Source organism: Schistocerca cancellata, chromosome 2, assembly GCF_023864275.1.
Source record: "Schistocerca cancellata isolate TAMUIC-IGC-003103 chromosome 2, iqSchCanc2.1, whole genome shotgun sequence".
NCBI classification, from domain to species: domain Eukaryota; kingdom Metazoa; phylum Arthropoda; class Insecta; order Orthoptera; family Acrididae; genus Schistocerca; species Schistocerca cancellata.
Window position 1 is genome coordinate 320363368 of NC_064627.1, and position 23363 is coordinate 320386730.

At 43.9% G+C, this 23363-nt stretch overlaps 1 protein-coding gene across 1 annotated transcript in view; it reads right to left on the reverse strand.

The window, feature by feature from the left end:
* The window catches only part of LOC126145312 (protein gooseberry-neuro-like), a 435017-nt gene that overhangs the window by 82907 nt on the left and 328747 nt on the right, over positions 1 to 23363 (reverse strand). Inside the window, exons 4-5 of the mRNA XM_049915549.1 lie at positions 11416 to 11606; positions 4568 to 4709 (exon numbers count right to left, since the gene is read on the reverse strand). Of these exons, the coding sequence (XP_049771506.1) occupies positions 4568 to 4709; positions 11416 to 11606 (333 nt within the window). The remainder of the gene's footprint in view (positions 1 to 4567; positions 4710 to 11415; positions 11607 to 23363) is intronic.

The window sequence follows — 23363 nt, forward strand, 5'->3', positions numbered from 1 at the left end:
GAGACGTGCTGTTGAATTTTCGGAAGAATGTCCACAAAATCCGAAAGATATCAAAGGCGTATAAATGTGAAAACTATCGCACATTAAGTGTAACAACTCGTATACTAAAGTAGTTTGCAAGAATAATATACAGATGAATGGAAAAGAAAATATAAGGATCTGTTAGATGACGATCAGTTTGGCTTCAGGAAAGATGAAGGTACCAGAGAGGCAGTATTGAAGCTGTAGTTGATAATAGAGACAAGAGTTAGAAAAAAACAAGACACCGTCGTATAAAAAGCGTCCGACGACGTAAAATGTTGCAAGATGTTTGGAATTATTAGAAAAATAGGTGTAGACCGTAGGGAAAGGCGGAAAACATATAATCTGTACAGGAACCAAGAGGAAACAATAAGAATGGTAGACGTAGAGAAAAGCATAAGGACGTACAGGAAGGATCTTTCTCCGCTATGTCAAACTTGTGCATTGAACTTGTATATCGAAGGATCACTGACGTAAATAAAAGAAAGTTTCAGGAGTGAGCATTAATTCAAGATGAAGTGATATCAATGATAAGATTCACTGATGGTGTTATGGTGCTTTCCTTATTGAAAGTAAGGGTGGATTACTGAACCTGTTAAACTGAATGAATACCGTAATATAATGAGCAGAGAATCTGAAACAAGAGTAAACCAAAGAAAGGCGAAAGTAACGAAGAGTAGCACAAACGAGATTAGCGATAAACTTCACATCAGAGTTTGGGGATCGTGTAGTAGACTAAGTGCATGAATTATTCCTCGTTGTATGCAAAATGACGCGTTATGGGCGAAGTAAAGAGAATATAAAAAAGCAGAGTAGAACAGGAAGTTGGGAAGCAGAATTAGGACAAATTACACAGGAAGAAATGGAAAAAGCTGTGAAGAAGATGAATGGGGGGAAAGCCCCAGGACCTGATGAATTATCAGTGGACATGATAAGAGCAGCACGTCCAGTGGGAATGCAGTGGCTGTATAGAGTACTATCAAGCGTGTGGAGAAATAGTAAAATACCTGGCGACTGGAGAACAGGAGACATTGTTCCCATCTTCAAGAAAGGCAATAAAAGACTTTGTAAAAACTACAGAGGAATAACCCTCATGAGTCATACAGCCAAGATTTTTGAAAGAATTTTACTAAATCGAATAAGTGAAAAGATAGAAAAGGAGCTGAGTGAAGAACAGCATGGGTTTAGGAAAGGAAGGAGCACAATCGACCTGATATTTTCTATCCGTCAACTGATGGAAAAAAGTTGGGAGTATAACAAAAGGGTGATAATGGTTTTTATAGACATAGAAAAGGCATATGACTCAGTTGACAGGGAAAGACTCTGGGAAGAACTGAAGAAGATAGATATAGAAGATGGATACATTAATGTTATAAAGACAATGTACAGAGGCCACAATTGTAGAATTAGAACACCATTGGGGAACTCTGAATACTTCGAAATAAGACAAGGACTTAAGCAAGGAAGTATTCTATCTCCTGCGCTTTTTAATGTTGTGATGGAGGGAATGAATAGGGCAGTTAAAGATATAGTAAAAGAAAAAGACAAAAAGATGATTTTTGCAGATGATATGGTAATATGGGGTGATAAAGAGGTAGATGTACAGTTACAGCTTGATGCGTGGAAGGAAATAATGAAAAGGTATGGATTAAAAATAAATAAAGATAAGAGTGAAGTAATGGTATTTGGAAGAGAGAAAGGAATCAATGGAAATATTACCTTGAATGGAGAACCCCTCAAAGTGGTAGAAAGTTTCACTTATTTAGGGAGTGAAATATCTAGGGATGGAAGAATAACTAACGAAATAAATAGGAGGTTACAGAAGGGAGGCAATTTCTACCAAACAATAAAACATCTGATTTGGAATAATGAAATTTCAGAAGGAGCAAAACTCCTGATGTATAAGAATTATTACTTCCCTATTGTCACCTATGGTGGAGAAACATGGACAATGAAAGAAAGGGACTGGAGCAGACTGCAAGCAGGGGAAATGAAATTTCTCAGAGCAGTTAAGGGAAAAACAAGAATGGACAGAGTAAGGAATGTAGAGATTAGAAAGGACCTCAAACAAGAAAGTATGAGAGAAGAAATTGAAAGAAAGAGATTAAGATGGTATGGGCATGTTAAAAGGATGCATGGGCAGAGACTCCCCAAAATTATGGAAGAACTAAAGATGGATGGGAAAAGACCTAGAGGGCGCCCAAGAACACGGTGGAAAATGGGAGTGAGAATATCTGTTGAAAGGAGAGGTGTGACCTGGCAGCAAGTGGAGGAAGAAAAGTGGTGGGAGGACCGAGCCAAATGGAGAGGACTCGTCAGCACCCAGACCCGGCAGTAGCTGGAGCGGGATTCGGATATAGATAGATAGATATAGAACAGGTAAACAGGACATACCGTTTTCAAATATACAATGAGGTGACAAAATTCATGGAATACCTCCTAAAACGTGTTGAACCGTTTTTTGCCCAGTGTAGTGAAGTAACACGATGTTACATGGACTCAACAAGTCGTTGGAAGTTCCCTGCAGAAATATGGAGCCATGCAGTCGTCCATCATTGCGAAAGTGTTGCCAGAGCAGGATTTTGTGCACGAACTGATCTCTCGACTATGTCCCATAAATGAGATTCATGTCGGGCGGTCTGGTTAGCCAAATCATTCGCTCGAACTGTCCAGAATGTTCTCCAATCAAATCGTGAACAGTTGCGGCCCGGTGCCACGGAACATTGTCGTCCATAAAAATTCCATCGCTGTTTCGTAACATGAAGTCCATGAATGGCTGCAAATGATCTCCAAGTAGCCGAACATAACCATTTCCAATCAATGATCGGTTCAGCTGGACCAGAGGACCCAGTCCATTCCATGTAAACACAGCCCACATCAATATAGAGCCAACACCAACAAGCACAGTGTCTCGTTGGCCGGCCGGTGTGGCCGAGCGGTTTTAGGCGCTTCAGTCTGGAACTGCGCGACCGCCACGGTCGCAGGTTCGAATCCTGCCTCGGGCATGGATGTGTGTGATGTCCTTAGGTTAGTTAGGTTTAAGTAGTTCTAAGTTCTAGGGGACTGATGACCTCAGATGTTAAGTCCCATAGTACTCAGAGCCATTTGAACCAACAGTGTCTTGTTGACAACTCGAGTCAGTAGCTTCGTGGGGTCTGCGACACTGTGATGATGATGATGATGATGTTTGGTTTGCGGGGCGCTCAACGGCGTGGTTATCAGCGCCCGTACAATTTCCCAACCTTTGCTCAGTCCAATTTCGCCACTTTCCTGGATGATGATGAAATGATGAGGACAACACAAACACCCAGCCATCTCGAGGCAGGTGAAAATCCCTGACCCCGCCGGGAATCGAACCCGGGACCCCGTGCTCGGGAAGCGAGAACGCTACCGCGAGACCACGAGCGGCGGACATCTGCGCCACACTTGAACTCTACCGTCAGCTCTTACTAACTGAAATCGGGACTCATTTGACCCGCGCACGGGGCCAGGAGAGGCGTTTCAGGCAATGCCGGGCTGTTAGCAAAGGAACTCGCGCCGGTCTTTTGCAGCCATAGCCTATTAAAGCCAAATTTTGCTGCACTTTCCTAACGGATTAGTTCGTCGTACATCCCACGTTGATTTCTGTGGTTTTTTCATGCAGTGTTGCTTGTCTTTTAACACTGACAATTCTACGTAACGCCGCTGCTCTCGGTCGTTAAGTGAAGGCAGTCGGCCACTGCGTTGTACGTAATGTCTGAAACTTGGTGTTCTCGACACACTCTTGACACTGTGGATCTCAGAATACCGAGTTCCCTAACGATTTCCGAAATGGAATATTCCATAGGTCTAGCTCCAGCCACCATTTCGCGTTAAAAGTCTGTCAATTTCCGTCGTGCGGCCATTATCTTGCCGGAAACGTTTTCATATGAATCACCTGTGTACAAATGACAGGTCGGCCATTGCACTGCCTTTTCATACCTTGTGTATGTGATACTACCCCCATCTGCATATGTGAATATCGCTAACCCATGATTTTGGTCACCTCAGTGTAGATCTTAATTTCAGGAAGAAACATCAGTGAACGTACTATTGAGGCAAAGCGCTGTTTGGAAGTAAGTTACCCCGTGGAAAAATCGAAAAAAAAGAGAACTGAAGCGTTTGAGATGTAATTTTATAGAAGGATGCTGAAAATTAAGTGGTCTGGTATGGTAATAAATGAGTAGGACTTCAGCAGAAACGGCGAGGAAAGCAATGTGTGGAAAACACCATGGGACGCTATGATAGGACATGTGTTGTGATTTCAGGGAACACCTCCTGTGCTACAAGACGGAGGCGTAGAGAGAGGGGAAGTTAGAAATTGTTATATGTCTAACAAATAATTCAGGACTTTGGTTGTAGGTGCTACAGTGAGATCGAGGTGTTGGCACAGGAAAGGAACAGTGGTGGGATACGTCAAACTAGTCACGAGATTGTTAAAATTTCAATTTGGGCACATAATGGGAACGTTCGCATATGATGTCATAGGCAATAGTTAATGGTGTATCGCATGGGTACTGGCTCTTACCCTGTGACGCCTGCATGCTTGCAGCTGTGGCCGCGACATCGGAGACGCTGTGACCGCCAGCCAACTGCAGAGCTCCGAACGCCATCTGCTGGGAAGCGCCGCAATGCTTGCGCCAGCGAGCTCGTCTGTTGCTAAACCACACCTGCAAGCATGGAACGAGCCAAAATGTTATGAGCTACAGTTCGCTTTACTGTATTAATTGTTAGTAGCTAGGTACAGCTAACGAAGTTTATTACAAGGTGTATTCCCACATTTAGGCAAATTATTGTTTCCTCAGGTGCAGTTTCGAAGGGTGCCCATGGGTACAACATACAGGGTGTTTCAAAAATGACCGGTATATTTGAAACGGCAATAAAAACTAAACGAGCAGGCGATCATTGTAGGCAAAACCACCCCCTCCTTCCGCCTCCTTGATTTCTATCTCACCGTCTATGGCCGTCCTATCGCCCTCACTCCCACCCTTAAGTACCTTGGCGTCACCCTCGACCGTCGCCTCTCCTGGACTCCCCATCTTCGGACAATCCAAGCCAAGGCACGTTCCCGCCTCCGTCTCCTCAAGCTCCTTTCCGGCCGTACGTGGGGTCTGGACCCCTCCACAATCCTCCACACCTATAAATCCCTCATCCGCCCTATCCTTTGTTACGCCCATCCAGCCTGGATCTCCGCCCCCCCTACCTTTTATAAATCCCTCCAAATCCTTGAACGCCATGCTCTCCGCCTTGCCTATCGCATCCGTCTCCTCTCCCCCACGCGGATCCTGTATGATCTCATCCCCTTCCCTCACCTCCTCCTTTTCCTTGAAAGGATACGGATCCTGTACACCTCCCGTAAACTTGATCCTCCTCACCTGCTCATGTCCCCGATCCTCTCCCACCCCCACCCGCTGCCGCGCCTGTATTCCCACATCCCACCCGGTCTCCATCTCTCCACCCTCCTTACCCTCTCCCAAGGTGGCTTCCGCCAGCTCCCCCTCCCTGATGATGTCCTCGTCCCCTCCATCTACCCCTCTTATCAACTTTGACCCTGACCCACCCCCCACTTCCGGTGTCCTTTCCTTTCGGCACCCTCCCTCCCTTCTCTTCTCTTCTCTTCTTTTTCCTTTTCCCCCGTCCCCTCCCTCCACCCCTCTTCCCCCGGGCTTCCCCTCCCCCTTCCTCCCTCCTCCCCTATCTCCCCAGCCCGTGGCATCTCTGCTCTCCCCTCTCGCTCTCCCACTCCCCCTCCTCCTCCTCCTCCTCCTCTCTTGGCAGGTCCCCGGACTCGCACTCGCATAGTGAACATTCGCGCGCCGGAGATCATCGCCCTCGGTTTAGTGTCTGTGCCGTCGTGTTTGTGCATCAGTGTTTTTCGCCGTCCACGCTCCTTCGTTCACATGTGTCGTCTAACTCGTCAGTGTTTGTGCACAGTGCCGACAGTTTTCTTGTTTGTTTCGTCGAGTGTGAACGGCTTCATGTTTTTTAATTATTGTATCTACTGTTTTTTAAACCGCTAGTCTGTTACTTTTCTGTCTCCCTTTCTCTTTTATTGTATTGCTTATGGCTGAAGAGCGGAGTAAACTTTTCCGCTGCCAGCCCACCTTGTATGGGGTGTTCAAATTACAATAAAGAAAAAAAAAAAACTAAACGAGCAGCGATAGAAATACACCGTTTGTTGCAATATGCTTGGGACAACAGTACATTTTCAGGTAGACAAACTTTCGAAATTACAGTAGTTACAATTTTCAACAACAGATGGCGCTGCGGTCTGGGAAACTCTATAGTACGAAATTTTTCCACATATCCACCACGCGTAGCAATAATATGGCGTAGTCTCTGAATGAAATTACCTGAAACCTTTGACAACGTGTCTGGCGGAATGGCTTCACATGCAGATGAGATGTACTGCTTCAGCTGTTCAATTGTTTCTGGATTCTGGCGGTACACCTGGTCTTTCAAGTGTCCCCACAGAAAGCAGTCACAGGGGTTCATGTCTGGCGAATAGGGAGGCCAATCCACGCCGCCTCCTGTATGTTTCGGATAGCCCAAAACAATCACACGATCATCGACATATTCATTCAGGAAATTAAAGACGTCGGCCGTGCGATGTGGCCGGGCACCATCTTGCATAAACCACGAGGTGTTCGCAGTGTCGTCTAACGCAGTTTGTACCGCCACAAATTCACGAAGAATGTCCAGATAGCGTGATGCAGTAATCGTTTCGGATCTGAAAAATGGGCCAATGATTCCTTTGGAAGAAATGGCGGCCCAGACCAGTACTTTCTGAGGATGCAGGGACGATGGGACTGCAACATGGGGCTTTTCGGTTCCCCATATGCGCCAGTTCTGTTTATTGACGAAGCCATCCAAGTAAAAATAAGCTTCGTCAGTAAACCATATGCTGCCCACATGCATATCGCCATCATCAATCCTGTGCACTATATCGTTAGCGAATGTCTCTCATACAGCAATGGTAGCGGCGATGAGGGGTTGCCGCGTTTGAATTTTGTATGGATAGAGGTGTAAACTCTGGCGCATGAGACGATACGTGGACGTTGGCGTCATTTGGACAGCAGCTTCAACACGGCGAACAGAAACCCGAGGCTGCTGTTGGATCACCTGCTGCACTAGCTGCGCGTTGCCCTCTGTGGTTGCCGTACGCGGTTGCCCTACCTTTCCAGCACGTTCATCCGTCACGTTCCCAGTCCGTTGAAATTTTTCAAACAGATCCTTTATTGTATCGCTTTTCGGTCCTTTGGTTACATTAAACCTCCGTTGAAAACTTCGTCTTGTTGCAACAACACTGTGTTCTAGGCGGTGGAATTCCAACACCAGAAAAATCCTCTGTTCTAAGGAATAAACCATTTTGTCTACAGCACACTTGCACGTTGTGAACAGCACACGCTTACAGCAGAAAGACGACGTACAGAATGGCGCACCCACAGACTGCGTTGTCTTCTATATCTTTCACATCACTTGCAGCGCCATCTGTTGTTGAAAATTGTAACTACTGTAATTTCGAAAGTTTGTCCGCCTGAAAATGTACTGTTGTCCCAAGCATATTGCAACAAACGGTGTATTTCTATCGCTGCTCGTTTAGTTTTTATTGCCGTTTCAAATATACCGGTCATTTTTGAAACACCCTGTAAGTTTCCACATTGATAGTATTAAGGTGTCCCGTTCTTAAAGTGACCGTTTTATAAACATACTGCAAATCATGGTACGAAGTATGTCAGCACAAACCATGAGGTAGCTGTGTTAGGATAAGTATAGAGGCACATTTAAATTAATGTCTTGTCGGTATAGAGTTAAAGCAAGATGAAGAGATGAGGAAATAAGCTGCTGCTTTGATAAAGAACCTATATTTGAATCCGTCTGAAAGGAGTTATGGAAACTATGAAAACGCTAAATCTGGACGTGTGGGTGGCGATGTGAATCGCATTCGTCCTGAATACTAGCCAATTGTAAACAGAAGTGTTATTTTGAAAAGAATTAAATCTTTGATAACAGGACTCCAAGAACTATTTTTTTCTCTTCTTGAAACACAGGATAATAAAACTGAAAAGCTTTTACAGTGCCCAAATTAGCATTGTAGTGTCTAAACTCTTGAACGTTATCTAGACAAGTAACTTATAGTGGGTTCGAAAGACACTATCCAGAAACAGCCCAAAACAGGCTCTCGCTGTCCGATTTGCTTTATGAAAAATCTCATTCTTGATGCAGAGATACAGTGTTTAAGGATATATGACAAAGGTTTCAAAGATGTTTTATTGTAAGATAGTGGTCATCCGGCAGTTTGTCTTAATAAGTTATATCTCCTGAGATACTATCAGATTTATCAATGACCTGTGAGATGTTAGGCGAACGCAAGAAAGGGAACGATCAGTCGGAACCATGGGGATTCTGAAGAGGTCTGTGCAAGTAGTGTGACAGCTGAACACCAAGCAATGCTGTATCACACCTTAATGACGATGTTCTGTACACTCAAATAGTGTTGTCACAGTTTCTTCGTAAATACTGCCATACCCAGACTTCACTGACATCTACACTTATTTTCGAAACAGTATAATAGGAGAATTAAAATATCACTTTCAATTGTTAGTTCCCGATGGTGTAACACTCTACTTCACGTCTAGCAACAGAAAAGTCATACTAGTAACTCAAGTTAGGAAAAAATTACGTATAATAAATCTTATTATACGTGAAAAATAAGGCAGTTACTTAGAGGTTGACAAGAACCACAAGTTTTTCTTCTCAACCTTATAGAATGGATGAGCCTGAGAACCATAGACATTAGGAGGACCAGAGGATGTGTACATCGATGGATAACGATCGTTATCAGTTCCTTGCTACACCTTTCGGCGAGTTTTTCCTATAGCTTCAATAATATTAACTTGAGAGAATTTCGTGAAAAGGATGAGCATTCGTCTATATAAACTGTCACAGCGGTGAAATGAAATGTTGTGTGGCGAGGGCCTGCCGGCGGGTAGACCTGATCGACTGGTGCAAGTCTTTTGAGGAGACGCCACTTCGGCAACCTTCGTGTCGATGAGGATGAAATGAGAATGATGAAGACGGCACAAACACCCAATCCCTGAGCGGAGAAAATCTCTAACCCACCCAGAATCGAACCCGGGCACCTCGGAATAACAAACCGGCGCGCTGGTGGCGAACCTGTCACACCGTCACTCGCAGACTGACCTTCATTCTGTATCAGCCTCATTTTGATAAGAGAGTTCAAATCGATCTTTTCTGAAACAATCATTTTAAATACTACGCTGTTCCACACTATATGGCTCATGGCGAAGGTAGAATTCTAGATGTACACTACTGACGTAAAGTACCCCAGTTTTCGGCGGAGTGGCACTCTTGAGTTACCGCTACATTTCTACGATTGTCATACTCGTCATTTTCTGGCGAAGTGTCGAGATATTGTCGAAGTCCCTTTATTTATTCGAGAGGATCCTTCAGTCCACACCGAGCGAGGTAGCGCATTTGGGTGAATGACGATTCAATCCTCGTCTAGCAATCCAGATGTAGGTTTTCGCGATTTCCCTAACTCGCTGCAGGCATAGCCTGGAATGGTTCCATTGAAAAGAGCAAGGTCGATTTCTTTCTCCAACCTTCCGTCTCTAATGAGCACCATGTCGACGAGACGTTAAACGCATGTCTCTCTCACTCCTCTATCTCCTCTGCCCCTGGTTCCATCACCCTACTGCTGCGCCCTATTTCCTCACTGCTATCGGCTGCACAAGACCCGAATAGGTGGAGACGTCCCCCACCCCCCCCCCCACCCCCCACCCCTCAGTCGAGTAAAGCACAGCAACTTCCCCAGTGTATCGACACTTCGCCAGAAGAAAATGAATATGACACTCGGCAAAACTTCGCAGTATCTCAGTACTGCCACCTGGCTGGAAAACCGAGAGCACATCATCATTTTGGGCATGGCTTTGCAAATTAGACACTACTGGCCATTAAAATTGTCAGACCAAGAAAAAATGCAGATGATAAACGGGTATTCATTGAACAAATATATTATACTAGAACTGACATGTGATTACATTTTCACGCAATGTGGGTGCATAGATCCTGAGAAATGAGTACCCAGAACAACCACCTCTGGCCGTAATAGCGGCCTTGGTACGCCTGGGCATTGAGTCAAACAGAGCTTGGATTGCGTGTACATGTACAGCTGCCCATGCAGCTTCAACACGATACCACAGTTCATCTAGAGTAGTGACTAGCGTATTGTGACGAGCCAGAAGCTCGGCCACAATTGACCAGACGTTTTCAGTTGGTGAGAGATCTGGAGAATGTGCTGGCCAGGGCAGCAGTCGAACATTTTCTGTATCCAGAAAGGCCGGCACAGGACCTGCAACATGCGTCGAGCGTTATCCTGCTGAAATGTAGGGTTTCGCATGGATCGAATGAAGGGTTGAGCCACGGGTCGTAACACATCTGAAATGTAACGTCCACTGTTCAAAGTCCCGTCAATGCGAACAAGAGGTGACCGAGACGTGTAACCAGTGGCACCCCATACCATCACGCCGGGTGATACACCAGTATGGCGATGACGAATACACGCTTCCAATGTGCATTCACCGCGATGTCGCCAAACACGGATGCGACCATCATGATGCTGTAAACAGAACCTGGATTCATCCGAAAAAATGACGTTTTGCCATTCGTGCACCTAGGTTCGTCGTTGAGTACACCGTCGCAGGCGCTCATGTCTGTGATGCAGCGTCAAGGGTAACCGCAGCCATGGTCTCGGAGCTGATAGTTCGTGCTGCTGCAAACGCCGTCGAACTGTTCGTGCAGATGGTTGTTGTCTTGCAAACGTCCCCATCTGTTGATTCGGGGATCTAAACGTGGCTGCACGATCCGTTACAGCCATGCGGATAAAGTGCCTGTCATCTCGACTGCTAGTGATACGAGGCCGTTGGGATCCAGCACGGGGTTCCGTATTACCCTCCTGAACCCACCGATTCCACATTCTGCCAACAGTCATTGGATCTCGACCAACGCGAACAGCAATGTCGCGATACGATAAACCTCAATCGCGTTAGGCTACAATCCGACCTTTATCAAGGTCGGAAACGTGATGGCACGACAACGTTTCACCAGGCAACGCCGGTCAACTGCTGTTTGTGTATGAGAAATCGGTTTGCATATCACAGCATCTTCTTCCTGTCGGTTAAATTTCGCGTCTTTAGCACGTCGTCTTCGTGGTGTGGCAATTTTAATGGCCAGTAGTGTATTTGGTATACTAGAATGAAATGCAGAAAATCAGTCGTAACAGTGTAAGAACAAGAGGTGTGTGTTAAGTTAGGCGCAGCTGATACAGCACGACCAGATGCGCCAGCAAGAAACCTGTATGCGCGCCTCCGAGAGCCCGGTCCTGCGGGCGAGCTCCTCGCGAGTATAGACGTCTGGGTACTGCGTGCGCTGGAAGGCGCGCTCCAGCGTCTCCAGCTGGTCTCCGGAGAACGTGGTCCGCGACCTCCGCTGCTTGCGCTTCAGTGGGATGCCCGGCTCGGACTCCGTGTCCGAATCACACCGCCCTGAAAGAGAAAATCGCCAGTATTCATCATAATTTCATACAGAACGAGGGTGGCTAAAGCCTAGTTTACACGACGACACGAGGTTGCAGGCAACTGCGCTACCGGCCACTGCGCTTGCGCGCCACGCGTTTTGCAACTCGTTGGTGAAACTAAACACTTTCGGCATTTCCAACTTCGGCGACACTAGTTGCACGAGTTTTGAGGTTATGTGTGTTCGTAGAGTGTAGGCAAACTGAAATTGAAGTGGAGAACGGAGAATAATGTTCGCCTTTTGGATGTCTATGCTTTGCATAGGTGTTTGTGGGATTTCAGTGATGCTGATTACAAAAATAAGCAACATATTGCTGCCGCTGAGACTGTCATGTGCGATCATAACATAGATGGTTTGACAATATCTGAGCTGCAGGGCAAAATTAGAGTTAGGAGCACATATACAACTGAATTAAGAAAAATACAAGCAAGTGTAATTCTAGCTGTGGCAGTGCTCTCGTCTACAACACTAAAATCCCATTGTTCGAGTTGGCCAACTCTTTGTTAAGGAATATTGTTGACAGGAGGGAAGCCTATACATATTCAGGAAGCTGCATTCTTTTTTCAATATTCATATATTTAAAACGTCGCTGTAGTGCTCCCCATTCAAATATGTTAGAATTTTGAAATATTCCCACTGTTGAGATCTATCTTCAAGCCATTCTCTTCTTAATGCGGGCTGCTTCGAGTAATTATTGTTGCTAATGTTAATGTTAATAATTATTGGTGTTAATGAAATAGCGTCATCACCAACTACAACCGTATCTTATAGCATGCCGAGTGTTCTCGATTGTAATGCACGCAATATGATATGTAATTTCAGTTCTGGCGACAGTGCTTCATGCTTTACAGCACCTTTATTCCTTATCGCATAATTAACTCTATTTAGAAGAAACCTGAACAGTTATGGTGATATTCTAAGATAATTAAAAGAATCTCTTGGATCTTCCGTTATAAATTATTTCAGCAAGGATGCTGAGCAACCGAGCTGACGTCTTATCTTCATCCAGTCACGAATATAAACGCGTTTCTTATTTTTCCCTTTGACAGCTATTCCATGCAACAAGCTTTAATTCCATCACAACTCGTGCGGCGTGCAGCTGCCAAAACTTTCATTTCAGACACAACTCAGAGACCCACAAAACCACGAAACTGAAGTGTATACTGGTGTCGCCGTGTCTACAGTCATATATGAAACCACTTGCGTGCAACTCATTCCACGCAACGCGCAGCGCAACCCAATGTCGTCGTGTAAACTAGGCTTAACGGGAAAGTACATAAGATGAAATATACAGGATGAATCCTTATTGGTATGACAGACGGACTTGGTCTTGGTGTCATCTTGAAAGAAAATAGGTCAAGTTTTGATTGACGTGGTATGCTAGCACAGAATCGCGCCACTGCAAGCGCTAGCTGTAGTTGAAGCAAAGATGGCTGCCGTTACCAGTCCCGAGAGTGCTCGCTACGTGTTTTGGTTTGAAGAGTCAAAGTCTGAAGCAGCTGTGCGACGTAACTTTCGTACACAGTAGGAACAATTCTGCCAATAGTCGTACTATTTAAGAGTGGCAGGAGTGTTTCTTCGAAACTGGATGTTTCATAAGACATAACAGATCCTCAAGTCGTCCCCGTGCGTCTGACAATGTTGTAGAGCAAGTGACACCGAAGCTTTGTGAACAGTCCAACAAAATCGACCCTATGTCCTCCTTGAGACCTGGATGTCCCACATTTACTGTTTGGCCGACGTTAAGAAAAAAGTTGGGTCTCAAACCATACTAGTTTACAATGCTGCAAGGACTAAAAGACACTGATAGGATTGTTCGTAAGGACTTCTGCGTGGAAATGTTACACCAGTTGGACGAAGATTCCATTTCACTTAAGTATTAAAGTTAGAAAACACAACTGTAGGATTTGGGGCAGTGAAAAATCTAAAAAAAGTCCCTGTAACACGAACGTGATAGCTCAAAATGGACTGTGCTTCGTTCATTAAGGAAATGCAATGTTTACAGGCCTTTCTTTTTCCAAAACAAAACTACCAACGGAATAGCGCACTTAGATATGCTGGAAAACCTTTTAATTCCCCAGGGTGATGTTAATGAGCATTAATGCAGTGTAAAGTTTATACAGGATGACACGCCACCACACTATCTCTCCATTGCCTGATTTCCTGAATTTCTGGTTTCAGGTAATTGGATGGGCCGAGGTGCGCCAATTGCATGGCCTCCACATTCATCGGATCTGACATCTTTCGACTTACCACCTTCTCTACCAGAGCTCAGAGCTAGAATCTACCTCGCAACTGGACAGGTCATACCTGATAATGATGTTCCAAGTTTGGCAAGATATCGGCTTCAGATGGGATGCGTGCTGTATAACCAATGGATGTCACATTGAACCGTTTAGCTATCAGCTAAAAAAAACTTCATGTGTTTTGCTATAAAACGATACCACAACCATATCTGTAAGTTAAATGAATAAATCAGTTGGAGTTTACAAAGTTGTAAAGTCCTTTTTGATGCACCAGTTATATGCATTAACTGTTCAAAACCCCCATGTAAAGTGGGACTGATCTCTAGATATCATGACAGGTGGAGCCAACAGCATAAAAGGAGGCAAGGAGTATTGAGTCGTCAGCAGAGAAGCTGTAATATAGAATAGTTCAGTCAAAAGAACTCAGTGACTTTGAACGTGGATTAGTCATTGTATGACACAAGAGTAACAAATCCACCAAGGACATTTCAGTCCTTCTAAAGCTGATAAAGTTGACTATTAGTGATGTGAATGTGAAGTGAAAATGCGAAGGAACAATCACAGCTAAACCAAGATCAGTTAGACAGCAGCCACCGAGCATTGTGGAGAGTGGTTGTAAAAAATCACATAAATCAAGGTAAGGAAACACTTGAGAGTTCCAAAGTGCTATGAGCAGTTCTACGCACAGTGACTATGTGTAGGGTGTTAAAAAAAAGACGGGAAGTTTCAAATCAGTGCACATTTCGCTGAAGAGTGCTAGGTGTATTCTGGCATGTAAACTTTATTTTTTCTGTTCTTCAGGTGGACTGACTAATGCGCCAGGCAACATATTATGCAGTATCACTGTAAGTGGTACAATGTTTTCTCTGAGAAAGGAGATACTTCATCAATTCCTGCTGCTTTCTGAATCTGAGTGAGTAATGGAACCAATGTCTATTGTTTATGCAGGTGCAGGTCTTGAGAACGTGCGTACTTGCGACGCCGGAGGGGGAGGGGGGGGGAGGATAGGGGGAAGTATCTCGGAGGGGGCTGTGCTAAATTTGTTCATTTACAGAATGTTGTTCATAAGATAGTTATAACTGAATTTTTAGAGGACTAGGTTGTTGAATAATGCCGTCGTTACAACATCGCTATTCCCGCCACTTCGTTGTAGTGTTAGTACTTCGAATATCTTTAGTTTGGATAGATCGGTTTCGCGAAGCGTATTTAATGTATTTATAAAGATGGTACAGACTGAATGACGCCTACCCGTAAGCGATTTTGTGATTCTTTCTGATGCTATTGATACTTAACCGTAAAATTTCGTTAATGTAATCCATATAAAGTACTTATTCAAGAGTGAAAATCCTTGAAGATGTAAAACAACGTTCAAAGTAACGATTCAACAATGAAAACGTATTACAACTAATATACCGTAAATAAATACGATGTACGTCCCAATAAACCTGCTTTACTTAGATATTGGTTACTCCGCACGCCAGTCTGTGAAGTACAATAAAAGCTATTTACTTATCTCCTACCTCTGCGAAATATTTTACCTTGGAAAGTGATGTAAATATGCTGTTAATGTATCATTCAACATATTCAGTTTGGTGTAACGCCTATGATATAGCTACATTTCCGATTTTGTTCAGCTAGAACTGTCCTTATTCCGGTGATTGATTAGATTACACTGACCCATCTGGTCATTGTTATGTGAGGGCAGTGTGACTATTTGATTAGATGAAAACGGATTATCGAAATCTGTAACATATCAAAAGTTATTTGAAATTATTCTAGGCACCCCGTACTTCATACATAATCTTCCTCTCTGTCCTTACATATTTACAGAAGCCTACAGATGGGTACCAAACCAGAGACAATTGCTCTCGCGAAAATCTTCAATATCCTGTTATAAGTAGGGAAATTTATGTGAAAAGGAAACGTTTAATATGTAGCTACTACAAGTTTCGTTTGGCGACAATGGGAATTCTGAGACATTACACACTACGCAAGATGAGATGTAGCTATAGTTTCACATACTCAAATGGGAAACATTTTATTTAATCTCATGACATCTTTAGATTATTTTGGTGTGTGGGGGTAGAAAGAAACAGCGGTACGTCCTGCCCTATTCGTCTGTACAGTGACAGAGGTCACAAGCGTGAGAATACTCTCTCAACCCACTCTGTGTCTCATTAATCTCGACTATAATTGATTTCCGATCAACACAGAGTGTTCTATCACCTCCAAAATACTGGCCTCGCCCACATGAGTACGCCTAAAGAGACCGTTGGCGCTTCGAGCTCCACGCTGCGGAGGTGTGACCCTTAATTTCCCGTCTGACATTTCAAATATAACGACGCGTCAGTCGTATAACAGAGAACTTTTAGTGAGCCCGCTCCTCTGTCTAGTACTGGGCAGGGTTTATCTCTGAGTATTAGTTATAGCAGTGTTTGCTCGTAAACATGAATTGGAAGCGGGCAGTCCCCCTCAGAGGTATTAGGAACCTGGCAAGCACACGCTGAATACTAATGTATGTCGTAAGAAGAATTCATTGATAGATGAACTCCTAATGAAGAGCCTTCCTGTCAAAGTTTTCCGAATTAGTATTTTTATTATGTCCTCCAGGACACTGCCACCGGTTTTATTAATTTTTAATCTTTACCAGATTTCACGAAACATCACGCGATATTAAGATATACGGTAAATAGTGGTAAAAAAGATCACGAACAACTGCTCTGTGTAAATGCTGTAGATAAGAAAAGGGATAATCCGCTACGAGAGGAATTAACATGGCATGTAAACAAGCGAAACTAGAAAAAGTTAAGAAAGAAGCGCGAAAATACTAGGAAAAATAATGGTTTCTTGAAAAAGTGACTTGACATAAAGGTAGAATAAATACAGCTGCATAGAACTGGGAACTATAGGTTAAAGAATGTTAAATGCACTCATTTAGCACGGAGGAGAGCCCAGAGAAAAGAGAAGATGGTCGGAAACCTGTATGAGAAGGGATGTCTATTCAGCAGGCCTACTGAAGAAGAAATCGATCAAATGATGAAGGACTTAGAAAAATGAATAATTATAATTCACACTAATGTTAGGAAATCAAACGCAAAATGTATGTCACACGCTTTTGGAGGAATACTTTCTCACTATCTCCGGATAAAGCTTCAACTGTCTTTAAGAAAAGATTATAGACTGTCATTTTTGCATTATATATAGTTTTCACCGTGTTATTAGAATCAGAAAGAAAGGGACAGAATAACAAATAAACCTTTATCGTCAATGTACAAAAAGTAAGGACTTGACAATTCAGCAACCAGGGACTGGGAAGATGGTAAAATATTAAGTGCCTTTATCATGCCTACTGGTTAATTTAAATGTTGAAGAGGGAGGTTAAAATAGTACTGAACATAAAAGAAAGAAAGGAGAACGTACAAGAATTATAGGCTACTTAGCACAGAATTTGGTGTAAGATTTGTTAAAAGAAAGTTAAACTGCCTTTGCGAGAAAGAAATCCCTTAAAAAAAAATTATGAACGACACGGTGGTAAAAGTAAAGGAATTAAGCTACAAGGACGCGAAATTACTCGTTGCATTTGAAACGTGGACCAGCAAGTACGAACGAAGTTTCCATCAGCGAAACAAATTTATTTATAAAATTTAGTAAGAATAGAGAAAGAAGCTTGTAAATCTGTCTGGAGGACAACTTCGTCCAGAAGTGCAACTGGACCTAGCGAAAATCAGCAAGTAGGATAACTTATCATCTGCAGCGCGGTACTCTAAAAGAAATTTTACAGTGTAATACGAGAGATCAATTACTAACGTTCAATGTGCAAGACGACTGGACTCTGTGGCAGGATCCGCTTAGTGGGACGTGTGCCAGTGCACCTAGAACTAGTTAATTTGCCGGTCGGAGATGCAGCAAGGTTAAAAAGTTAGGAAAAAGGGAACATGAGCAACATTTAACGGACACCATTGTGAATACTTCAAATGCGCAAAAATTTACGAAAAATTAGGGAAAAAGGAGGATTGCATAGAAAAAGGAGAGACTTGGGCTGCAAAATTAAAAGTAACGCTGGGAGAGAAAAATATCCCTAGTACACCAAAAATTCAAACCTTATATTTATAACCAGGAAGAAAAATAGGACAGACATATTGCTATAAAAAACTATAAAAATGAGAGAGAGAGAAAGACAGACAGAGAGAGAGAGTAGGAGTACATAATGGGCATACAACACATGAGACGAAACATTTAAAGTAACTGGATTTTTTGAGTTGTTTACTTAGCTGCTATTCATCACCATCAGAATTCCGCTTTTCTCCACGTCTGCTAATCTTGATCGACACTTTATTTATTTCTTTATCTGTATTTGTCACTAGTCTACCTGTTTCTGCGTTTTTCCCTGCTGTTGTTCCTTGAGTGAACTTGGAACACCTCACAGAGGGTTTTTAGCAATTTTCAGTGGCTCATCTTCAGCAAACGAATTACCATGTGGGCTAACTTTGTCTTTTATACGGTACTTATACGGAATACCCATCATTTCTTTTGCATTATTAATTATGGAATTATTTAATTAAGTGTATTTTTGTCGCTATGAATTCCAGCAGCTCTGTTTCAAATATTTGTGTACTTCACTCGAGAAACCTGTTCAGTATTTCAGAGAGCAAGTTTGAATTTGACTGGATTGTCCATTTTTCGTATACTCTTCTATTAATAAAATAGAATGTACTACAAATGCGGCTGAGACCAGGATGAGTGAATCAGGTGATATTTACATGTAACAGTACTTTCTCTCTTATTCGTGGTCTTTTGCAGGAGCAAGTAATTGTTAGTGTAGTCTACAGTACTTTCTCTCTTATTCGTGGTCTTTTGCAGGAGCAAGTAATTGTTAGTGTAGTCTAGTGGTTTTCAACCTTACTTGACTCAGCATCCCCTTGCTGCCTTGGAATGGTGGCCAACGTCCTTCAACCCTTCCAGCCCCCGCCACATCTCCCAGCTAATGCGGGACCAACGAGGTATAAAGACCCTGTAGGGTCATGAAGGTTGTATACATGGAAGAACCCTGGAGATACTAAAAGATATCAGAAAGATAATATAAGGTAAGACAGAGATTTAGGTACCAGGTTTTAAATTGTAAGACATTTCCAGGTGCAGATGTGGACTCTGAACACAATCTATTGGTTATTAACTGTAGATCAAAACTGAAGAAACTACAAAAAGGTGGGAACTTAAGGAGATGGGACCTGGATAAACTGGAAGAACCAGAGGTTGTACAGAGTTTCAGGGAGACCATAAGGGAACAATTCACAGGAATGGGGGAAAGAAATACAGTAGAAGAAGAATGGGTGGCTTTGAGGGATGAAATATTGAAGGCAGCAGAGGATCAAATAGGTAAAAAGACAGGGGCTATATTGAATTTAATTGATGAAAGGAGAAAATATAAAAATGCAGTAAATGAAGCAGGCGAAAAGGAATACAAACGTCTCAAAAATGAGATGGACAGGAAGTGCAAAATGGCTAAGCAGGGATGGCTAGAGGACAAATGTAAGGATGGAGAGGCTTATCTCACTATGGGTAAAATAGATACCGCCTACAGGAAAATTAAAGAGACCTTTGGAGAAAAGAGAACCACTTGTATGAATATCAAGAGCTCAGATGGAAAACCAGTTCTAAGCAAAGAAGGGAAAGCAGAAAGGTGGAAGGAGTATATAGAGGGTCTATACAAGGGCGATGTACCTGAGGACAATATTATGGAAATGGAAGAGGATGTAGATGAAGATGAAATGGGAGATATGATACTGCGTGAAGAGTTTGACAGAGCACTGAAAGACCTGAGTCGAAACAAGGCCCCGGGAGTAGACACATTCCATTAGAACTACTGACGGCCTTGGGAGAGCCAGCCCTGACAAAACTCTACCGTCTGGTGAGCAAGATGTATGAGACAGGCGAAATACCCTCAGACTTCAAGAACAATATAACAATTCCAATCCCAAAGAAAGCAGGTGTTGACAGACGTGATTCCGTAGAAAGGTTGGAACACGTGAGGCAGTACTGACCCTACGTCTTATCTTAGAAGAAAGATTAAGGAAGGGCAAACCTACGTTTCTAGCATTTGTAGACTTAGAGAAAGCTTTTGACAGTGTTGACTGGAATACTCTCTTTCAAATTCTGAAGGTGGCAGAGGTAAAATACAAGGAGCGAAAGGCTATTTACAATTTGTAAGGAACCAGATGGCAGGTATAAGAGTCGAGGGACATGAAAGGGGAGAAGTGGTTGGGAAGGGAGTGAGACAGAGTTGTGGCCTCTTCCCGATGTTATTCAATCTGTATATTGAGCAAGCAGTAAAATAAACAAAAGAAAAATTCGGAGAAGGAATTAAAATCCATGGAGAAGAAATAGAAACTTTGAGGTTCGCTGATGACATTGTAATTGTGTCAGAGACAGCAAGGGACTTGGAAGAGCAGTTGAACGGAATGGACAGTGTCTTGAAAGGAGGATATAAGAGGAACATCAACAAAAGCAAAACGAGGATAATGGAATGTAGTCGAATTAAGTCGGGTGACGCTGAGGGAATTAGATTAGGAAATGAGACACTTAAAGTAAAAAAAAGGAGTTTTGCTATTTGGGGAGCAAAATAACTGATGATGGTCGAAGTAGAGAGGATATAAAATATAGACGGGCAATGGCAAGGAAAGCGTTTCTGAAGAGGAGAAATTTGTTAACATCGAGTACAGATTTAAGTGTCAGGAAGTCGTTTCTGAAAGTATTTGTATGGAGTGTAGCCATGTATGGAAGTGAAACGTGGACAATAAATACACTCCTGGAAATTGAAATGAGAACACCGTGAATTCATTGTCCCAGGAAGGGGAAACTTTATTGACACATTCCTGGGGTCAGATACATCACATGATCACACTGACAGAACCACAGGCACATAGACACAGGCAACAGAGCATGCACAATGTCGGCACTAGTACAGTGTATATCCACCTTTCGTAGCAATGCAGGCTGCTATTCTCCCATGGAGACGATCGTAGAGATGCTGGATGTAGTCCTGTGGAACGGCTTGCCATGCCATTTCCACCTGGCGCCTCAGTTGGACCAGCGTTCGTGCTGGACGTGCAGACCGCGTGAGACGACGCTTCATCCAGTCCCAGACATGCTCAATGGGGGACAGATCCGGAGATCTTGCTGGCCAGGGTAGTTGACTTACACCTTCTAGAGCACGTTGGGTGGCACGGGATACATGCGGACGTGCATTGTCCTGTTGGAACAGCAAGTTCCCTTGCCGGTCTAGGAATGGTAGAACGATGGGTTCGATGACGGTTTGGATGTACCGTGCACTATTCAATGTCCCCTCGACGATCACCAGTGGTGTACGGCCAGTGTAGGAGATCGCTCCCCACACCATGATGCCGGGCGTTGGCCCTGTGTGCCTCGGTCGTATGCCGTCCTGATTGTGGCGCTCACCTGCACGGCGCCAAACACGCATACGACCATCATTGGCACCAAGGCAGAAGCGACTCTCATCGCTGAAGACGACACGTCTCCATTCGTCCCTCCATTCACGCCTGTCGCGACACCACTGGAGGCGGGCTGCACGATGTTGGGGCGTGAGCGGAAGACAGCCTAACGGTGTGCGGGACCGTAGCCCAGCTTCATGGAGACGGTTGCGAATGGTCCTCGCCGATACCCCAGGAGCAACAGTGTCCCTAATTTGCTGGGAAGTGGCGGTGCGGTCCCCTACGGCACTGCGTAGGTTCCTACGGTCTTGGCGTGCATCCGTGCGTCGCTGCGGTCCGGTCCCAGGTCGACGGGCACGTGCACCTTCCGCCGACCACTTGCGACAACATCGATGTACTGTGGAGACCTCACGCCCCACGTGTTGAGCAATTCGGCGGTACGTCCACCCGGCCTCCCGCATGCCCACTATACGCCCTCGCTCAAAGTCCGTCAACTGCACATACGGTCCACGTCCACGCTGTCGCGGCATGCTACCAGTGTTAAAGACTGCGATGGAGCTCCGTATGCCACGGCAAACTGGCTGACACTGACGGCGGTGGTGCACAAATGCTGCGCAGCTAGCGCCATTCGACGGCCAACACCGCGGTTCCTGGTGTGTCCGCTGTGCCGTGCGTGTGATCATTGCTTGTACAGCCCTCTCGCAGTGTCCGGAGCAAGTATGGTGGGTCTGACACACCGGTGTCAATGTGTTCTTTTTTCCATTTCCAGGAGTGTAGTTTAGACAAGAAGAGAATAGAAGCTTTCGAAATGTGGTGCTACAGAAGAATGCTGAAGATTAGATGGGTAGATCACATAACTAATGAGGAGGTATTGAATAGAATTGGGGAGAAGAGGAGCTTGTGGCACAACTTGACTAGAAGAAGGGATTGGTTGGTAGGACATGTTCTGAGACATCGAGGGATCACCAATTTAGAATTAGAGGGCAGCGTGGAGGCTAAAAGTCGTAGAGAGAGATCAAGGGATGAATGTACTAAGCAGATTCAGAGGGATAACACGTGACAAAGTTTAAGAGTTGTGTGGGCATCTTTTCACTCATATATTGGTTTCCCGCCTGGCCCCAGACCTAGCCGAGTGTTCACGAGGCATGTCAGACGAGGGAACTACTGTGACGACCAAGTTCGTTGCAGGGTCTCGGCCCCCGTCACCTCTAGTAATGCAGTCATAGTTTATCTTGCATATGTGCATTGCTATGTACAAATTGTTGCCATAACTGCAGCCCGAAAGTGGAAAATAGCTACAAATAACAACTCAGTACTAAGAAAATTAAATTTGCTTGTGTCCAAAAAACATTTTAATCATGCCGATGAAATTTTTCGACGATGTGTATGTAAAAAGTAAATCATAGATTTCATAATGAGATAACAGCAGATTAGATTCAGTTATGAAAAAGGGCCGAAGAGGCACTCTATCAAGCTGACTAAATAAAAGATAAGTAATGTATAGTTACAATAATGATTAAGTTATAACGTATTTTGTTGAAAGAATTAATGTTTAACGTGAAAACGAAAATAGAAGGTGGGCGTTAATTATTAATGGTCAGAAGATTAATACAGAATGCAAGTAGAATCAAATTTGTATAAGTGATAATATTTTACTATAGTCACGAGAGTTTAACTTGTCACATACCGCCAGTGGCGAGAACGAGAACTGTTTTAAATACTTAAAATGGTGACGTTTTCCTTACTTGAACAGCGTGCAATCATTCGTTTTCTGTATTTGCGTGATGTGAAACCAATTGAAATTCATCGACAGTTGAAGGAGACATGTGGTGATGGAGTTATGGATATGTCGAAAGTGCGTTCATGGTTGCGACAGTTTAATGAAGGCAGAACATCGTGTGACAACAAACCGAAACAACCTCGGGCTCGCACAAGCCGGTCTGACGACATGATCGAGAAAGTGGTGAGAATTGTTTTGGGGGATCGCCGAATGACTGTTGAACAGAGCGCCTCCAGAGTTGGCATTTCTGTG